The sequence below is a fragment of the Etheostoma spectabile genome, chromosome 16 (assembly GCF_008692095.1).
Source record: "Etheostoma spectabile isolate EspeVRDwgs_2016 chromosome 16, UIUC_Espe_1.0, whole genome shotgun sequence".
NCBI lineage: Eukaryota > Metazoa > Chordata > Actinopteri > Perciformes > Percidae > Etheostoma > Etheostoma spectabile.
Window position 1 is genome coordinate 16925316 of NC_045748.1, and position 21552 is coordinate 16946867.

At 41.0% G+C, this 21552-nt stretch overlaps 1 protein-coding gene and 1 long non-coding RNA gene across 3 annotated transcripts; one reads left to right on the forward strand and one right to left on the reverse strand.

The window, feature by feature from the left end:
• Positions 1 to 2552: 2552 nt before the first annotated feature.
• tmem250 (transmembrane protein 250) lies at positions 2553 to 4877 on the reverse strand. Of its 2 annotated transcripts, none has more exons than XM_032539978.1 (2): positions 4630 to 4877; positions 2553 to 3926 (listed from the first exon to the last, which is right to left on the reverse strand). In XM_032539978.1, the coding sequence occupies exon 2, from the start codon at positions 3735 to 3737 to the stop codon at positions 3318 to 3320; it is 420 nt and encodes a 139-aa protein (XP_032395869.1). In that variant the 5' UTR covers positions 3738 to 3926; positions 4630 to 4877; the 3' UTR covers positions 2553 to 3317. The 2 variants fall into 2 exon arrangements, with proteins under 2 accessions (XP_032395869.1, XP_032395870.1); XM_032539979.1 differs by having other exon boundaries at positions 4659 to 4864.
• On the forward strand, positions 2661 to 15668 carry LOC116704457 (uncharacterized). Its single transcript, XR_004335680.1, has 3 exons — positions 2661 to 2674; positions 6100 to 6107; positions 15560 to 15668. It is a non-coding gene; the product is annotated as an uncharacterized LOC116704457 (long non-coding RNA).
• Positions 15669 to 21552: the final 5884 nt, after the last annotated feature.

Consider the following 21552-nt stretch of genomic DNA (forward strand, 5'->3'; position numbering starts at 1 on the left):
TGGGAATACTTGGCTCAGTAGAGCTGTGACCTTCCTTCAGTCTGGCTACAGTGCTGAAAAGAAACCAGGGGTTGTTCCTATTTTCCTCTATTAATGATGAGTAGTACGCTGCTCTGGTATTTTGGAGGGCCTTCCTATAATTTTTAAGACTGTCTTGCCAAATTAAACGAGAATTTTCCAGTTTGGTGGAATGCCAATTTTTCTCAAGTTTCCGCAATATTTGCTTTAATTTACGAGTTTCAGTGTTATACCATGGAGCTAACCGTCTTGGTTTTATTATCTTCTTTTTTAGAGGGGCAACAGAGTTGAGTGTCATTCGCAGCAAGCCTGCAGCACTATCAACAAAATGATCGATTTGGGCTGATTGGGCACAGGAGTCCACCGTTACTTTGTGACTTGGTAATGAATTAAAAGCTCATGGAAGCACATCCTTAAATTTAGCTACAGCAGTATCGGATAGACATCTTGTGCAGAAGGTTTTGCCTAATGGCGTGTTCACTTTGTTTTTTTAATAACAAGAACAAACAAGAAAAAGGAAAAATATACTTGTATTCACCTGTATTTTGATATTTTAAGTCTTTTTTGGCTTGCAACCTTTTAAAGCAAAATGTAGTCAAAACGCAACCTCTCAACAAAGTTTACATATAAATGTAAGCTGTGAGCTTTTCAAGCAGCCATTGTTATACCTTCTTAGACTGCTAATTTGATTACTTTTTAGTGGCCTGAAGAGGTAAAACAATTTATGTGAAAGGTATACGGCAAAGAAAATATGTTTTTTTTCTCCATAATCATCTTGTGACCCTCAACTTGATCCTGTGACCCCTTGAAGGGATCCCGAGCCCCAGCTTGGGAACCACTGTTGTAAGTGGTCCATGTTAAACTACAGCAATCCAACATACCTTATTACTACAGCTATCAGATGCATGTTGAGTACAAAATTGAATGCAATTATAAATTTGCATAAACTGAATACACTGCCTGGTACATACATTTAAGTAGCCTACAATGTCTCCAAAACTAATTCTAATTTTTTTTCTTTCTTTTTTATTGTAAGCCAATTAGCCTGTGTTTACCTGGCCATATCCGACATGCTCCACAATTCATTATTTCATCTGACATTGGTGTTTATCTTTTCATTTCATTTAACACTGAATTACTTTTATTTCTCTCGTCCCTTCTAAATTATATCTTACTTTGTGAAAGTACTTCTATGTGGTACCCAGTTTCCTTGAAATAAATTACCATGTACATCTATCTGTACTATGATGAGAAATCCCTCTGTCCTGTGATATTCCTCCATGAGCTTACAGTGGGCTGATGGCATTTAATAAGAGTTTACAGTGCCCTATTGCACCCTTGGTTTTGAAAGTGTGTGGTAGCAGATTACTATTCCTAAAGGGACTATCAGGTATCCAAGGTACATAGTGGCGAGTTTATAATGACCTCATTGTACTTAGCACAATGCCACTAGAAAACTTACATTCATGTTTACAAGGGAATTACAGATGTTTCGTCAGGCCTTATTGTTCAGCTAAACCTGTAAAACTGAAACTGTTGCCTAATAAAACGGCAGCTGATTTTGTTTGCTCCTATTGTTAACTGTGGTCTAGTAGCAACACAGTAAATCAAACTTGGGATGTATGAAGCTGACATGGCATGACATTCTGTACGTTATGAACTTCAAAAGGTTATTTAAACACAGAAGAGCCGTCAATGTCAATCAAAGATCAGGACAAAAATGAAAACTGAGAGGTCATTCAGACATAAGCAATCAACTTTAGCCTTTCAAACAAGGAGAAATGAAAATCAGTAGGCCATGACTTAAACATCAAACCTACCTTCTGCACTTTATTGACATCACAAGACAACTCATGCTGTCTAGTTCTCCTCTGTTGTAACTGGGCTGTCAGATCAGCCCAGCTCAGAGCATGAGGCATATGATGTGTTGATCCTCAGAACAAAAGCTTTTTGTTTCCCCCATGATTATCCAATTACAACCCTGAGGCCATACCAGTCTCAAGCATGTCTCACTCAGGTCACTAGCCTCTGTGTCAAAAGTTCACATCTAAAAGATAGTAGTAGTTTCCAGCCACTTGCTTTTTTTTTCCTGTACTAGCCAATGATAAACACGGAAATCTAAGATGATGTTTTGTACATGACGGCACAGTTAACCTCACAATTAAACCAGGTTAAGAGTAAAAAGTGTATCGGAGTGCTTCAGTCCTCCTTAGAGCCTGTAAGCATACTGCATGCCATGTATAAATGAGGCTATATAAGGTGATTGGGACACAGCCATCGTCATTGTTATAGTTGGCAGCAACAGCGGGGTCTAGTTGTGGCTGGTGTTTGCATGCTGCAGGAAGCTAAACAGAGAAGTCTGTCAGAGCAGCTTTGAATCAACATGAAGAGCAACTGATGGAACATTTGACCCAAAGACGTTCTCAATTTGAACTGTCACACACTCTTGTGACACAGCTCGAGGCATGCCATCATGGTTGTTAGCCAACACAGTAAACACATTCACTTGGCATTGTAAAGCACGACACATTTCATCAACAGAAAATGCATTTATTCACTTTACAAAAAAGAGTTGATGTTTGTCACTTATTCTCCTATTCTGCCGCACCCCTTTCCACAAAATCACATTACACAAACTGTTAACAACTTGTTTTTGGTCACTTTATCCACCATAACTGACTGTGTCTCTGGTACATGTATACAGTATTTGCATATATGTATTATATATGACACAACTGTCATTATCACAATCTAGGAATCAGGGTAGACTTAGTTTGGAGCCCAACCTGTGTTATTTTAGCACACTGTCTTGCATCACGACTGTCTTGCATCACTCAGCCATGATGCACATCAGTCACTTTTCCATGCAACACAGACTTTGACATTCACATTTTCCATTATTATACAGAAAAGAGTTTTTAGTCAAGATGCCTTTCAAAATTTGTGAAAGTTTTTTCAAATGGCATTAAAATACATTTGAAATTGAAGAGATTTGGACCCTATTGGTCTCTTGAGAGTCCTGCATGATGACTCGAGTCAGACTCATGCATCATTTTCATTCAGGAGTTATACAGGACCAACATTTTTAAAAGATCACAGTTGTTACACAAACTTTTGTATCTGAAACTAAACCAAATAGGACTTGACGTAAAAAGGGTCTTTTTGACTAGAGGGGAGATATGGAGCAGTCCTACAGAACATGCTAAAGGCTTATATTGTCCTGTAGCACCACACAATTCCGAAGTTAGTGTTTAGCATCCACATCGCACACTACATTTCCCACGTTGCTCACATTGCAGCTACATGTCCACGAACACCATGAAGCACCAGCCAAGCCCCCCAACCAGAAACATGGTGATCTGCATGCTGTAGATGATCAGGTCATTAAGCACTCCAAAGTCAAGGCGCCGGTGCCCTAACAAAAGTAGAATGACAGACAGCTTGTACTGCAGCCGCAGGAGGACGCGCACGCTGACGTACTGCAGAAAGAAGAGAGCAGAGAGCGCCACCCAGAGCATAGAGGTCAGCAGACTGCAGCCAAAGTAGAGAAGGAAACGGAGGAAGCTGTACATGCAGCGTGAGCGCAGGTAGAGGTCAAAGTTATTGTACTTGGTGCGCACCAGCTTGGAAGCGTGCGTAGACCCACAGGCCGAGTGCATGCAGGTAGTGTGGGGGCCATGGAAGCTGCGCACCCGCCGTGGGATGGGGATCACAGGCATTGGTGGGCTACTGGAGCCCAGCACAGGAGTCCCAGTTACAGGTGGAGTCCTCTGTGAGTGCTGCTTCTGGGGAGGAAGTTAGCTTCATCAGGTTGTGGAGCAAAGAGTGGCTCTTACAAGAGCCCAGGAATGAGATGTGGCTGCTGCTAGTGTCTGCCTGCTGTGGAGTCCAGTCAGCAACATTTCCCCCTTTGAATGAAACAAGAAATTGTTACTGTATGTTTTGATACATTTTTCAAAATATACACGCACACATTGCTGCAAACCTAATAAAAGAAATGCAGACCAGTGCATACTTAATGTAAGTATATTTAAAGCTGGAATCTCTAAAGTCACCATCTATCGCTGAAGGAGGTAGCATAATGCAGATTGAGCCTATGGTCCACAGATGAAAGTATCATATTAGAATATATTTATATATTTGCAGTATTACAATCTGGGTGTCTATGGTGACATTCCCGGAAAAATGCTGTATTACAGTTTTTTATAGGCCTTCACATAAAAATGGAACTAAGCACACAATTCTAAAAACATGAAGGCCATGTATCAACCACAAGACTCGAGACAATAAATAGAATAAGATTCATTAAACGTATATGCCGCAGACTGCTAAACTCAGTACAATTCCATTGTTTTCACTCAACTAGACATTCTAAATATACCAGGACTGAAATCTTGAGGATAAAGGATTTTGCCACTTAAAGTTGCAAACAATAGGTATAGGCTACATTTTAACAGATGGTTGTTAGCCTATGTCCGACCATACATTAAATCCATTATGTTTTAATGGCTAAATCACAGCTAGCACACGGTATCTCTTGCCCCAAAAGGACATGTTATCCATATTCTGGTCTAGAAATAAGTGATCGAGCAGAACCAATGGTAATCTTACATGCAACACTACGACGTCTTCCTCCTCACCAAAAAAAGCTAGTGTTTGAGTCTCCGAAGACTGGAGGATTGTATCACATTATAAACAGTTGGCTGTTAACATAAACACACGGAATTTATTTTCTTTTTCCCTCCACACCCCCCTCGACAACGCATTTCTTTTTTTTTTTGCCAGCGGAGACTAGCCGGTGCATGTACATCCTGTCGCAAAATATACGAGTCATCCTGCTGTGACGACAGCTGCCGACTTAAAGGGGAAGTACCCCAAGTATGCTCGCTCTGCATGTCAGCTTCAACGACCACACATTTAGCAAACATCACGCAGGGATTGTACATTACGTTGTGTGTGTGTGTGTGTGTGTGTGTGTGTGTGTAATTTAAAAAAAAAAGAATAAGTAAGTAAAACGTTTTTTTAGGTAATTTTAGGTTCAAAACTGCCTTGTAAAATTGTGATTTTTCATACTTCCCTATAACATCGGCCATATGGGAAGGTAAGGTCAATTTCACAACCACTTGGCCTTTAAACTAATTTTGTACAGCATTCATGAAAATTTAAACAAAATGCAGCTAATATGTCACAAGATTTGTGGATCATGGCATTGTGTGAACTATTTGACCACAAAGACCCGAGATTCAGGAACTAAAACTTCTCAAAGTTAAAATAAATAAATAAATAAAACATAGGCCTACAATAAAAATAAAACGGAGTAACTCCAAAAATAAGGAAATATGTATTACATTCTTTTTTTATAATAATTATTTTTGCCATCACCTATCTACCAGCAACATGGATGTAACTTACATTCAAGTGCAACATTCCCCAAAAAAGAAGACTTGGACTGCAAAGGTCATGCATGCATCTCATGTGTCTGTAAACCTCACACAAGGTGCGTCCAAACGCACATCCTCAGAAGTGTGTAAGGCCTCTCACTCTGTTTATCAAGTAACCTTCATTGGGCAGATGTATGAGTTGGCCAAATGATCACATCCCATCTTTCTGTCAGCAATCCAGATGGCACTGATGAAAAAAATCATAACAAATACACACACTCACAGAGAGAGATAGAGATAGAGAGAGAGGGAGAGTGAGAGAAAGAGAAAGAGAGAGAGAAAGTTTATTGCTGTTGTCAATAACGTGCTGGATCACTTTAAAGGGTGTATCATGCAAACTTAGAAAAACAAACCTTATCATATTTAATCAAACATAGATAAAGCTGTTACTGAGGCTGACTATATTAATCCGTATACTGTGCTTTCACATTAGGATTGAGTTTAGTAATGAAATCCATATCATACTAATTTGAGTGGCAACCAAAGTCTCCAGCAGATCTGGCCATACAAATTGAAATGGCTGCATTTAAAAAAAAAGAGAGTTTTTCCTTTCTCTACAAGAGAGCACTCGTGGTGCAGCACTTCTCGAAACATTTTTTGTTTGTGCTTGTAGACTGTATATACCTGACACTTCAGGAAGCCACAGTGGTCTGCAATAAACCCTCAATGTGCAGGACACAGCCTACATTTAAAGTGAATCCTGGTTCACAAATATCAGCTCATCTCTTATTTTTTCCTATCAAAACCAAATCTTAAGTGTCATCTGCTACATCAGTGAACATCAAAGCTGTGACAAAAAGTGTGTGTTGGCCAGAGGCAACTGACTGCAGCTTTAAAAACCCACTTAACAGGCCCCAGCCATTCTATATTCAGTGTGTTGTCAACAGAGATAGAGCTGCATGATTCATTTGCCTAAATAGCTTATTTTTATCTGAAGTATTCTCTATGAAGGCTTTCAGATAAAAAGTTCTGAAGCTCAAAGTGTTGAACTCATAAGAGCTGCTTTCAGTGCTCTCTTTCAATTGCTCATGTAATCATATTGCTTCAGTATGAATTTGATTTTTGTTTTGTCAATGCCATCAATCCAACAAATGACTTTAAACCAAGTCTTGCTTCTGAAAAAATAGAAGCCACTTCATTTTCAAAATAATCATAATGAATTAATATAATCAATACTAAATCCTATGGATTAGGACATTTTGTCATAGGAACCTTACACATACATCCATAATCATACCCTAAACATTAGTTCACATGTAGCCACCACATCAGTTCCACCTGTGCTAGTGAACTTCAGTATGGTTTCTACTTTTAAAGTAGTTATTTTTGAGACTGCAATTTAAGAAAACCAAATTAAAAAAGTTTGAAACACAATATCTCGCAAGGCACATACTGTTGAACCATGTCATTTTAAACTCACAAAAACGTCCTTATATTGTAAGTCACTGAGTTATCACAGCAGTAACTAGGCTCAGACACTTTCTTTCAGCAGGAATCTTCTTTTTCTACCTGAATTGTTTTTTTAGGGCCAGAACCTGCTGTGCAGGTTGTTGCGCTTCTTATATCAGCTGAGTTGATTCCATTTGTCAAAAAACCTTTCCACTTATCTTTCTCTGTAACTCCCTAGAGAGGTGTTCTTATAATGAGTTGCATTATTTTCTGGTTTGAAGATTAATGGTTGTCATTTGGAGAAAAAAAAATACCTTGAGGGTTATCCTTGCTTGTCAGCTAGTGAAGAACTAGATTCCTTTCTCAAGTATATATTATGTTGGCTCAGGAGGAATGGATAAGGTTCCATGGGAGCAATAAAACTATACAAATATGGAATGAGTTGTGGACAAATCTTACAAAACAGAAGCACAAGGAGAAGAAGTTTGAGGTCAGAATAAATGTCAAAGGTTGCAAATGAAAAATGTATTTGGTTACACTTTGATTATCTAAGTGCGCATGTGTAAGCATATACACATACTCTTGTAAGAACTGACCAGAACACTTCTTCAGTCACACATCAGCTGTTTCTTTTAATGAGAGTTGGCCTATTTACAAAGCTCTTACAGAACAAAGCAACATTTAAATGTAGTTGTGATGCCAAGATCCAAATTGGTGTTTGACAATGGGAGATCTGATATAATCTGCTCACAGGAACACAGGCCTAAAATACTAGAAGTTTTTCGCTATGAATAACAATCATTCGGTACATAATATGCACAGAGGGACGTTCGCTTAACTTTTTCACATTTGCTTGTATTTTCTTGAAACACTTAATTGCATTTTCATTTATTTTGCTGCCTTGGATGAAAAGTTGGATGAAACTTCACTTTGTTGGATGCTGGCCTGGAGATGAGCTCACAAAAGAAAAAATGTAGCCCTTTCACCACTGGAGGGAGCTGTTTGTTCATGTTACATTGCATGTAAGAGTGCCTTCCAATTCAGTGACCATGACGAACAGCACATTCAAGGGCATGGCACCAAGTTCTCTCTCTGCCTTCTTATATAGGCATATTTGAACAAAATCCAGCTCCTACATTACTGTTTTCTTTGATAAATGACCACATGCAGCACCTTTTACAGCTGCAAATGCCTCTAAAAGTGCCAAGTTTAGATTTTGCCTTTCCCCCACATCTGGTTAATAACTGCATCCAAGTTCAGGAAGCTCCTCTGTCTCGTACCATTATTAAGAAAAACGATGTCAATAAAGTGGATGCTAGTGATTTAGGCATCCAAGTGCCCTTGTAAAGGAGGTATATTGGTTCTTATCAGGCATTATGGCAATATTATTGACTCATATTTTTCTCCTCCAAAACATGACGACCTTTGGAATATTGCCTCATCTTCCTGAAGGTAGAGGCTGGCCAGGGAAAGCAGATTCTATGCAAGTTTAAGTTTCTTTCCAAGTTTGAAAGCAAGTGAAGAATGGTGCTTTTAAAATGTCAATGCCAAGGCTACTTCTTCATTCACTGACAAACTGCAGAAGGCCAAAGTCTACCCTGTACTTGTAGCCTTGTGAAGTGGAAATTACAATCCACAACTATCCACCCCACCATCCCCGGAAACCTTTGCCAATACATTGCCATAGTGACCCAAAGAGTGTCTAGAGTAAGCAAGATTAAAGGGGCAACATGTCAAAATCCTCTTTGACGCCTCCAAATACACTTGGGCTAAATCAATTCATTCATTAACTAAGTAGAGGTCACAGCCAATAGTGGAGCTAAGACAAATTAAATCAATTAGTCTGGCTAATAAGATGAGGAAGACTTTAATTAGTGAAAGTTTAATCAAAGCCATGTTTGCACTCTGAAGCAGCTCAATGGATCTCCTATAGAAAGATCCATTAGGCTTGATGTCAGGCTGGACTTTGGCCACATGTATGAAATATATACGCATAATATATAAGTGTTTTATTTGCTTATCTTTTTGTTCCGTTTTAGTAATATGAGTTTCTGACCTCTTTTATTTTTTTCTAAGGAATGTAATGCATGTGTCCAAACATTTCTGTTGAGGAATCAAATTATTAATGAAAAAACCTTTTAAAAAAGTAAAATGAATAACATTAAAAGATGAGAAAAGGGCCTAACACTTATCCACTTTCAGGACAGTTAGGTGTGCATGGGATGCCAAGCCTCGGAGAGCAAATTAAGTACCCAATTAACCTAATTAAAATAAAACTTGATGCTGGCAGCCGGGTCAGACCGTTGCTTCCAAGTTTTTATGCTATATAAAGTTGAATTATTAAGGAAATAGCCCCAAGACCGTTCAAACACTTTCAATCTTTCACAGTGTTTTTTCTTGTGGTTTCATCTCATCATCTCTTGTGCATGTCTGTAGAGTGTATGCATCTGTGTGTGTGTGTGTGTGTGCGTGTCTGTGTTTCATAATCCTGTCAAGCCATCTGTTGTCATTAAAACCTGCTCCTGTTGTACCATGGATTCCAAGTATTCATCTGGCCAGATGTTCCTTTTGAACCATTGTAGCTCAAAGTTTTGCTGGTTGTTTTACACAAACCTCAAAGTTCACATATGTCAGAATTGGTTTCTGTAGGAGTTTTAGAGGAGTTACACCTTGGGGAAATGCTCAAATTCTGAACATACAAATGTCATCCAACATTTTTATTTAAATAATGAACTTTGTAGCTGAAGATTTACTCTATAAAAAGTAAATTAGTAAACAAAACAGAGGACAGTTCACATTGATGCAGATGTTTCCCTTTTGGTCTGTCTTGTCTTGCTTTCTTGTCCTCCACATGTGGCTGGATTGGGCCTGGCTAGTGTTAATCCAATACATAAGGGGGCTAGGCTGGATTATCGATTATATGGAAACATCTGCATGTGTGCATGAGAGGGTGGTGAATCTCAACAAGTCACATATCATAAATATCATCGCCAGATCTTTTTATGGGTGTCCTTTCTCGGCTGCCATTTTAGCACACAACAGAATCAGCAACTATAGTTTACATAAGTTTAAAGAGTTTAATTTAAAATCCACCCTTTTTTTATTTTCACTATTTTGTATACTCAAATGGAAATGTTTATATGGAAAAAGAACTGTGAGGACAAATCCGCGTGTGTGAGGCTTTATTTTTAGTTTCTGAAAATTCCTAAACTAAACTACATCGGTTCAAACATGGCTCAAAAAGATGTTTTGCTGTTGCTGATCATAAGTCATAATTGTTCATAATCCATAATTGTTCTTCCTCAAGTCATTGTTACACTGTCACTGACCCCCCACCCCCCCACCCCCAAACACACACTGCACTTTATCCTTGACTATACATTTGCCCATGCACACAATGGCCCTCATTCATCGCCCTCATTACTACAGGCTACACGTGGGATTCATGAAAGTTCGTATCACACCAATCAGAGCGTAAGAATGGTTGTACATTGATAAATGCAGCAGCTGGAAATAATCGTAATTTAAATATAACGCCCCACTATATTCTTGGTTTTGAGGCCTCGCCCCCACTATTTACGACATGGCCAGACGTAATAAGAAGCGCCCCTTTTCCGAGGTGGAGATGGAAACCCTGACATCTCAGTTTAATTTGCAGTAACGTGTGTCCTATGTGGCAGCCTAAAAACTGGTATTACGCTGCTGGAAGAATGCGGAATAGAAAGAGATCACTGATGCGGTCAACAGTGTTATTACTGTATTAAATTGGACTCCAGCTGAAGTTAATTTAATTTTTTACATCCTTGACATACAGTATGTATACTCCTAATAGTAATATATAGGCTTATATTGAAATCTCTTAGGCCTACATATAGGTGTTCCTATATTTAAATAAACACACGGTAGCAGAGTGTATGCCATGTTGTTGTTTTTTTAATTTTACTCGTGTTTTTGTCATGAGTTAGAGTCAGGCAACCCTGTCCTCCTTGGTCTGTTAGGATAGGCTACTAAATTGTTTTGACATGTAACATTACTTGGATCAGGATATTTAAAGTCTTCATCTTTTTGTTTTATTTAACTTTAATGCCAATTTGCCAGCACACTCAGCTGTTAAAACAATCTGTTTCTCTTCTTGCTCATCATGAGGCCTGGGTTTTGTGTTTTGCATATTTTGCATATACCAATTTCTATCTGCATAGAGCCATTAATATGCACAGATGATTTAGAGGGCAGGGGAGACTGGGATTAGGTCTGATTCAGTCCTCACTGGGGGGAGTTTGACGAAGGAGGAGGTTTACATCAACAAGCCCTGATTTATGTTGGTGAACAGATGGCAGAGAAATTGCTCTGTTTGGAAAAGATGTGCAATTTATTTCAGTTGATATGAGAGAGAGAGAGAAAGAGAGAGAGAGAGAGAGAGAGAGAGAGAGAGAGAGGGCTGAGATGAGGTTGGTGTAAAACTGGCAGGGTGATCTCACTCATTGTATGGTTAAAAACAGGTGATATCAGAAGAGTTCTAGAGTAACACAAATCATGATAGTCCAGAGTGCAGTGCAAGCACATTGCAGCAAAATCTTGCTATTTGTGATCGAAGTCTAAGTCTTTATAAATGAGCTGTGTTGATGTGAAGTAAAGGGCGATGTGAGGCCAAAACCGCTGTCCATTACATCAATGTAACAGATGCACACAACTGATGTAACTGTTCCATTTTTTTTTTCCCTTTGCTGGTCTAGCAGAGCATTAAAGGTTGCTGCAGTGTTTACTGTTAGAGCAAAGTATCGCTGACCATTTAATCATGGATATGAAGAGTTGACTTACTCACCAAGATTAGCAACTGACTGCTAGGTCCTATGCGTTATGTATTGTTAGCAGAGCAGTTTTAATCAAACGTTGAAAAGATTAGGTAGTAAAGTGGTTAGATAAATAATATAAAGATATTGGTGCAGGCAATGTGTAGAGTGTGCATCCCACTAACAGCAACATTAGCCCCTATTCATTTTCTATGGAATGCAAGTGATTCATTTCAACCCAGGCAAAACACCTGGGTTGATTGTTATCAATGTAAAATCCCATATGCTGCCCACATCTTGACACATTTCAACTCTCCAGAAAAGCAGCAATGTGATGCTTTGATTCCGGCATGTCTTAAGAAATGACAATGAGTACAGGCGCCCCATGAGTGTTTGGTTTTTGAACTGTCAACTTCTTTTTATCCCACTTGAGTTTGACCTCTCCTCCCCACAGTGTATAGAATGACACCCCGGATGTAAACCCTCTTGACAATTAAGTAACCATTCACTACTATTACATCAAATAAGTGGAAACATGATACAGTTACCACATACTGGATCTGATCAATACCGCCCACTGCCACTTCCAATACACACACACACACACGCACACGCACACGCACACGCACACGCACACGCATACGCACACCCACATGCACACGCAAACGCACACACAGAGCCTGTTACTATATAATTGATTTATGGAGATTCAGCCTGCAGAAACATTTATCCACATGAGGCAATGTTGATGGAAAATGGTGATTCTGCATTTTCATGGTTAATATGAAGAAGTGGTCCCAAACATAGAATTTTTTACATTTCACACAAGACTGAGAATTGTGACAGCAAAAATCTAGTCCTGCTTCCAAAACAGGCTAGCCTGTTGTTGTATCATAAAGTGAACTGGTCAAAGGTCTGTTGATTTTAACAAGCATGCAGAGAGAGAAAGGTCAATGCTAACGAGAGTCCCTCAGAAAGGGCGTGCCAATACACGCAGTTAAAATTGAGATGGGTTAGAAACCTAGGGTGTGAGATAAGAGTGGATGTCAATCTCTGTGTGTGTGTGTGTGTGTTTGTACACACAAATAAGGAGTGAAAGTGAAAGGATACCAGTGAGGTAAAGCTTGAACCACTAGCCACCATTAGCCTGATTGGCCTGAGAGGTCAGCAGGGGTCAATTGATGGGTCAATCACATTGTCGATTTGATGACCCAACCACATTGGTTTGGCAAATAGAGGGCTGGACGCTGGACACACTTGTTCTCCCTCCCTTTCATCTGAGTTATTGTGCATGCTTGGGCTACCTTACATTAACACAGAAAAATCTATCCGATCACTTATGCTGATTTACGCCTGGACTGCGCTGCCCCGTCAACCCTCTTGACCAGCTCAAGAGAAAATTTTTAATGCAAGCAGATTTATGCTGCAAATTACATCATAGTTGTAAAATACGAGTGCATGAGATCTGACATCTGAGCAGTGTGCTTGTGTTTGATTTTTACTTCAAACTACACTCGGTAAGAAGTCTGATGTTTGTGATTGATATTTCTAAGATTCGTAGATCCATCCATCTTTGTCCGCTTATCCGGGGAGCAGCTCCAGCAGGGGACCCCAAACTTCCCTTTCCCGAGCCACATTAACCAGCTCCGACTGGAGGATCCCGAGGCGTTCCCATGTCAGGTTGGAGATATTATCTCTCCACCTAGTCCTGGGTCTTCCCCGAGGCCTTCTTCCCAGCTGGATGTGCCTGGAACACCTCCCTACTCCGAGTTCCCCACGGATGACTGTGCTTCTCACCCTATCTCTAAGGGAGACGCCAGCCATCCTCCTGAGGAAACCTGTGTCGGCTGCTTATACCCTGGATCTCGTTCTTTCGGTCACGACCCAGCCTTCATTGCCATAGGTGAGGGTAGGAACGAAAACTGATCGTTAGATCGAGAGCTTTGCCTTCTGGCTCAGCTCCCTTTTTGTCACAACGGCGCGATAAATTGAATGAAATACAGCACCCACTGCCCCAATTCTCAGACCAATCTCACGCTCCATGGACCCTTCACTCGTGAACAAGACCCAAAAGTATTTAAACTCACTTCACTGGGGTAAGAACTCATTCCCAACCTGAAGAAGGCACTCCATCGGTTTCCTGCTGAGAACCATGGCCCCAGATTTAGAGGTGCTGATCCATCCCAGCTGCTTCACACTCGGCTGCGAACCAATCCAGTGAGTGCTGAAGGTCACAGAACTGCATCCCCTCCCCAACCCGACTACGCCTCGATATCCTGTCCATAAATACTACAAACAGGATTGGTGACATAGCGCAGCCCTGACGGAGGCCAACCCTCACCTGAAACAAGTCCGACTTACTGCTCTCGCTTTGGTCATACAGAGATTGGATGGCCCTGAGAAGGGACCCCCTCACCCCGTACTCCCCCATCATCCTCTAGCTCTGCCTCTACCATAGAGGGCATATTGGCTGGATTCAGGAGTTCCTCAAAGTGCTATTACCTCCTCCATTACCTCACCCTATTATCTCCTCAGTTGAAGCCAACAGCATCCAATCGTTACTGTACACAGCTTACATGGTTTCCCGAAGTCCAGCAACAGACAACCACTGTGGTTTAGATCAGGGAGGTCGTTCCTTCCAATCACGCCTCTCCATGTATCTCCATTATTGCCCACGTGTGTGTTGAAATCCCCCAGCAGAACTATGGAGTCTCCCACTGGAGCCCCATACATGACTCCATTCAAGGTCTCCAAGAAGGCCGAATACTCCGAACTCTTGCTTGGTGCATACGCACAAACAACAGTCAGAGTTTCCCCCCCCATCACCCGCAGGCGTAGGGAGGTGATCCTTTCATCCACCGGGGTAAACTCCAACGTAGCTGCAATCACCCGGGGGCTTTTTCTGGCCCCTCATCTGAGACCACTTTGCCATGGGAGATCCTACGAGGAACACAAAGCTCCTGACAACACAGCCCTAAGGTTTATAGGGACACACAAACCCCTCCGTCACGATAAGGTGAGGGTTCTAAGATCTATTTCTTAAAACAATTTCACTTCACATTTTTTAAACAAAATATATCACCATTGTCTTAGTGTATCAATTACAGTTATTAATTAATTAAAAAAGCTAGACCTACATGTGATTTGAACCAAATCGTGGCCTAGATAAAAACACAAGATAAACGCATCAGTTTTCAAAGCCTGTCTTCTAATCTGTAGCAAAGTGCCACAAGATCTGTGTATCTTTATCTGTGATCCACTAATGATACAGCAAGTACAAAAGTACCCCAGCTCGGATACCACTCTTCCTTTAACTTGCCAAATCCAGATCTGCCAGAGCCACTAGAAAGAAATGCCTCCACACACTGCTCCAGCCCACATGATGTCAGGGGTCAAAAGGTTAAGGGTCAGGAAAGCAGGTGATCTAACCTCATCACATCATTGCCACCAACACAGCAATGAAATGATTAAACCGGGGGGAAATAGTAAATCTGTTAAAGGGGAACTATACAGTGTTTTAAAGCTTCATTTACTTTAACTGAACAGCTTTGGAGTTATTGGAATGGTTATTCGACTTTTTTTGGGTTGAATTGTGGTTGTCTCGCTCCCCCCTAGCGCTTGTGAGTGGAAAAACCACCATTGCAATTTTGAGCCGGCAAGTTGCCGGCCTCAGCCTCAGGAAGTATTGCGTGATATCAGGTCTTGTGATGTAACGAATTGCTTCACGGAACTGCAGACGTCGGCCTAAACACCCCCATTCAGGAACTGACTAACAAGGTAGCGATGGATTGTTTTACAATATTGTCAAAGCTGAGCCTGCAAAAAAGGAGCAGAAATCTGGGAAAGCATTGTCGGAGGAACAGACAAAGAGGAAACGGCAGACTGACCAAGCAAGGAGTCAAACACCAGTAAACATGTGAGCTGCCAAATATCTTTTCCGAAGCTGTAGGGGGAGCTCTATAGAGAAAACTGCAAGCAAAAAGCGAGAAAACAGAAATTGACAAAACTGCAAAGTGCCCCTTTAACCTAAATTTCATTCGTTTTTGTTCATTACTCTGCCCCTTTTCATTCAAAATCACATTGACATTGAAAAAAAGCTAACTTCAAAAATCCAGACCTGGAACATAACCTTAATCTAAATAAGGAAAGTGCATTTCACTTTCATTTGTTAAACATCACCAAGTGAGTCCATGGGCAAGTCAAGTGGTAGTTCAGACGTGTCTAAAGAGACAGAAGAATGCGGAATATATATATAAAAAAGACATTAGAAGAGAATGGATATCATTTAAATATAGGAGAAGCCAAGCTTATCCAACCATCATCTTAAAAAGTTAATATGGGGAACATTCTAGCAAATAGTTGGCCATTTATGCCTCTAGCAGACACAGAGCAAAATTAGCATTCATTTGGAGTTATGCTTGTGTCAACCTGATTAATGCAAGTCCAATATTCACGGCTCTAATCTGGTCTCCAGTTCCTGAGGGAAATATCTGGCTCTTTAGCAGCTAAATGCTCCACTGTATTCATCAGTTGTGTATGTGAATGGGTCACTTAGAGCAGCCTGTTTCACCTCTGCATATTTGTGATGTAAAAATATTGATAATCACAGCTTTAAGAGCCGTGAACCCCAGGAATGCTCAATGAGAGATTGTATAGAGTTACAGAAGCTAGTGGAACAGCAGTCAGCCCAGAGGTGACGTCAGGACTTGCTGTCTGTACCTTCTCTGTTTCTTGCGTAACCCATGTTTGCTTTTCATTTAACTCACCTTTCACAGAACTTCATGTAATACTGCTCCCTCTTCACTCATTCTAGTTCCACATTTTGTCCAATATCTCTCTACGTGGCAGCGGGAGTTTACTCGCTACATAGCTGTCTACACCGTTCTCCTACATTTCCCTCTCTCCACCTTTTGCTCCAGACGTCAGCACAGGGCTTTAAGTATCTGATTGATTGCTCTTGTACCTCATATTTCTTTGTCTGGCTGACAGGAGATTACCAGTGTCAATGTGTGTTTATAGGATTCCCGAAACTCTCTTAATAACCTTATTGGAAGAAAGAGACAGTATTTTTTAGCATTCTTCTTTTTTTGCATATTGCTAATTCAGATTAAAATTTTGCATGAGGGGGAATAGCATTATTGCGACTGTGAATAACAGTAAATAAACTGTTACATCTTTTAGACCCGTTAACACACGTAAAATGTATCAATAAGTGGAGCAAATGGAACAAAAATCAGGTTAGGGGTATCGGTCCTCCAGGCTGCCATTTTGACAATAGCTGTGTTCAGCAGTGCTGCAGATCAGGTGTCCAGCTTCACACACAGTGACCCCAGGCTTGCAGGTTTGCGGTTACCTTCAAACTCCTCCAATATTAAACACAGACGTCTATTATCTGCGACTGATCTCCCTTTACACTGACACACACAGAGACACACATGAAAGAACATACACAAGCGACTGACTTTACACATGCACGCATGTTTTGTGTGGTTGTATGCGTGCCCGTGTGTGTATGTGTGTATATGAAGAATAAGTACAATGGATGGGCTCGCAATGAAATATTTAAAAAAGAGCAGCACATATGGTGTTAGAGGTCACAGGAGAAAGAGGAAAAAACGGGTAACATCAAACTTTGTGGTTATGTGCTTAAAACTGGAATTGTCCTGGCAACATTCACTTCCTGTGCTTTCATGCAGTTGTTTCCTGCTCCCCCCAACATCCCTAATGTTAGCTTTTAGCACATGGGCTTTAGCTTAATCTTGGGGCCATTTTGCTATTTTCACTTATGGTTCTTCAGAACTTTGAAGGAAAAATGTTTTTGGGAAACTAATTAGGCTGTTGTTTCACTTTTATATATTTACACTATATAACACTATATAGCAATTTGTTACATCACGAGACCTGATATCACGCGTTACTTCCTGCCTTGGAGGCCGGCAACTTGCCGACCCAAAGTTGTGAGGGTGTTTTTTTCCGCAAACAGAAAATAAAAAATTTTAAATGGTAAATTGCTACACTTATAGCCATATAGATTTCCGTGTGATTTTATTTGGCAAACTCCAAAACTGTCACTATCATAAAAAGGTTGTAACTAACGAAGCTTTTCTTTTTCAAAATCAGCATTTCCAAACCAAGAAATGATTCCTACCAGGACACTTTGTTCCTCCACAATTCCTAGCATGTAACAACATTTTCATGCTACAAGAGCAGACTTGCTTCAGAGCTTGTGGTGGCTTATCCTGCCCAGGTGGGGTTTTGTCCTAGTCTGCTTGCTACAAAGAACGTTTAGCCTCTCCTGAATAATCCAATGAGAGCATCCGGTAGATGGAGGCCTGGGGTTTCGAAACATGAGAGCGACATCTGACACATGCACACAGAGGGGACCTGGGGACTGGATGACTTTGGGTGGTTGGTGGTGGTGTGGCTTCTGGACATGTCATCTAACCCACAGTTCTCCCTGACCCCCCCCCTCCGTTTGCTCCCTTGTTGCCTAAATGAGGAAGAGCAGGTAGTGGTTGGAATAAACACACAATCTCACCTGGCCTTGGGTCCTGTTACCACCAGGGCAACATGGCATCAGGACTTTGCGTAAATGTACACGTGAACTTTCTTTAGCTAAGTGGCAGTCATCTGTACCCTTTTTGAGCTACCCGTGTGTATGTCTACACTGTATGAACCGGGCGCACACATACACACCACTTGCCGTGTTATGGTTGAGTTTAGGGAAAAAAGAATGGGGTTGGCTTTAGTAAAAGAAGAAAGCTAGGGTTGAGGAAAAGTCAAATGCGTGTCACAAGCAAGACAAGGGAACGTCACACGTGGTCACACGCGAGACACAATCCCCAGTCTTTTGGGGATTTTTGCTCTTTCCTACTACTCGCCACGGCGTACATTAACATGCAATTGCAAGGTAATGTAAGTCAATGTAGCCCAGAGAGTCACTGGTCGTTGAAATAGATAGTTGAGAAAATAAATAAAACACATGATAAATGAATACACACAGGCATTTAAGAAAAACAATGTTGCGCTTTTTTAATACATTTCCCCTAAAGTACATGGTGTGGTCCAGCTGTGTCAGAGGTTCATGTCCCAGCTGTCAAGCAATCACAATTACTGTATATTTGTGGCCAACCTCTAAGAGTCGCTCTGAACATGGTGCTCAGTAACTTATCGTCCCGTCCCTAACCTTTCTGGGTAGAGGGAGCATCCATCATCTTAAAGTGCGATCTATTCCGGTCCACCCTCAGTCAGAAGGGGAAAGGCCTGAGCCAGCGTGTGTGTGTGTGTGTGTGTGTGCACGTGTGTGTGTGTGTGCATGGGTTGTGTGTGTGTGTGTGTGTGTGTGTGTGTGCGTGCCGGCACAACTTATGGGCTGTCAGCACAAAGTGCAGAGCCTTGCCGGAAACTGACATCCACTGAATGACTGACAGGGACATTGCACCATTATGTTCTCAATGTGTGTGTGTGCATGTTTGTATGCTTGTGTGTGTAATCATGCACATTAAACCTCCCTTCAGTTATATTTCTCTCTTTGCCCTAAAGGTTCTTTCTGTTTTTTTTTTTTTTTTTTTATACCACTCATCACCACCATTACCACTTATCATTATGATGGCTTCAACACTGTCGTCTATAGAAATGTGACTTGGAAAATACCAAGCCTTCTTTATTTATTGCTACAGTAATATTGTTAATCCTTTCCCAAAACTCCTGTAATTGTTTTTTTTTTAGTTCTATAATTTTTTTTTATCTCATGCCCAAAAACATATTAATTTCCCTCTTGGTGACACCAAATGACAAGTAAAAATTCTACTGTCATCTTGCTGCTTTGTCAGTGCACCTCTGTTACTTTTCGGTCTAGTTCTTATTCTCACATTTTCTCCAACATGCTCCTCCTCCTTTAATTCTCCTTTCTTTTTATTCCTTTTACCCACTTTCAAATATTCTCGCCTTTTTTCTACTCCCTCTCCTTACCATGTGATCCCTCGCTCCATCTCTCCCCCCGCCGACCCTCCTCTTTCCCATCAGCAACCAGGGGCTGATGAATGTGTGGCCTACTATTGATCGCGATGGGTGATGGATGATGGCTAGGAGATGAGTGATGGGGTGCAGGCAAAGGTGCCAATAAGGGGGCAGCCAGAGGGTGGGGTCTCCCCTACTGGCGCTAATGGGAGAAGACTAGGGGAGACGGCCACTCAGCCCCGCCTTCTCAACCCCAACCCCGTTCAGTGCTGCGTTTCAGCTGCTCTGCCTTGCATTTTCTTCCCACACACAGCATCTATGGGTCCCACTTGCATGTCCTGTTTGAGACAGGCATTGAATTGCATCCATGTGTGTCTGTTTGTGCATGTCTGTTTTGTGTAATTGCTTGAGGTTGCAGAAAGTGTTGCTGTATGTGTGGCCATGAGTGTGGGAGGAAAACAGGGGGCAAGTGTGTAAGTGTGCATGTGTGTGGGTGGTAGCGGGGGGGGGAAGGGGTGGAGTGCCCAGTGGTGGTTAGTATGAAAAGATGATGGATGATGGGGCAGGAGGGGAAGACTGCTTCGCAGCTTCAAATTGATATCCCAGCAAATGTTTTTGTCTGCTGTGAAAAATGGTGCTGCAACTCTCATCTCCATTGCCCCCCTCCTCCCCTCCTCTCCTCCTCCCTCCCCCTCTTTGGTCTCTCTTCTCTCTCTGCAGTGAATCACACCCTACAATCCATTTCCAACACCCAAAGCTTTACTTCCTGCTCCCCAGTATCCTGACAGCAGCTGATCACCTTGTTCCACGTTGTATGCCTAGCTCTTATTTCCTTGTTGCCATAGAAACCTGTCTCGGATAATTGTTCATCACCCCTCATCATTTATCCCTTTCTTTGCCTTTCCCCTCCTGGTGCAGCATTTAGAGACTACATATCAGAGTGTGCTATCAGTTGTGGACTATTAGAGTGGCTGCTGGGGGAGGAGTGGAAGAAAAAGTAAAAGTCCTCCAGGGAGAGGGAAGCTGATTCTCTAATAATTGAGTTGGATGATGGGGAAGTTTGGCAATAGAGCCATACAGTTGAGAAAGGCTATGCTGTGCAGACTCTTCAAATTATCCTTTTTAAAATACAGTTTTGGGCAAATTTTGGAATAAAATAGTTTAAAAATACATAAACTACATTAGTCTAAAAAAAAGAGAAAACAAATTTAATGGATTCAAATATACCAGTGTGAAGGTTTTTAACAACAAATTCTGTGTACCTTTCAACTTTTTTCTGACCACTTTGAATGCGTCTTTAGATCTATTTTTCCCACCATTCAAGGCGTTCATTGTCTTCCAATCTTTCAAATCAATTAACCGACTAATAAAGCTTATTTGGTTTGTGTAAATCTTTCCAGTAAATATCAAGTCTGCATTACCTCACCACTCTAAAATTAACTGAAACCAAAGGCCACATGGCTTGCAAAATCATGTAAAACATGATTCATAGTAAATTTGCCAAAAACACACAAACGCATTGATGTAAATAGCCAGTTCTTATATAGCGCTTTTCTAGTGTTAACAGCTACTCAAAGCTTGAATCATTTACACTGTGGCCAGGGCCTGGTCATCAAATAAACACATTTCCACTCCGATGGCACAGTATCATGGGCAATTTGGGGTTCAGTATTTTGCCCAATGAAACTTTGACATGGAACTGCAGGGCCAAAGATCAAACTACCAACCTTCTGATTGGCAGGTAACTGCTCTCCCCCTGAGCCACAGCCATCCAACAACAGAACAAACTGATTTGGTTTATGTTTTAAAATCTAAAATTGTAACTCACATTGTACATCAATGGGCAATGCAAACATTCAGGTGGTCACAAACTAATTGAATATTTTAAACATTTTAACCCTAAATAAAGTATTTAAGATATTCTGGTAATAGTGTATTCTGGTTATTTTCCCAAA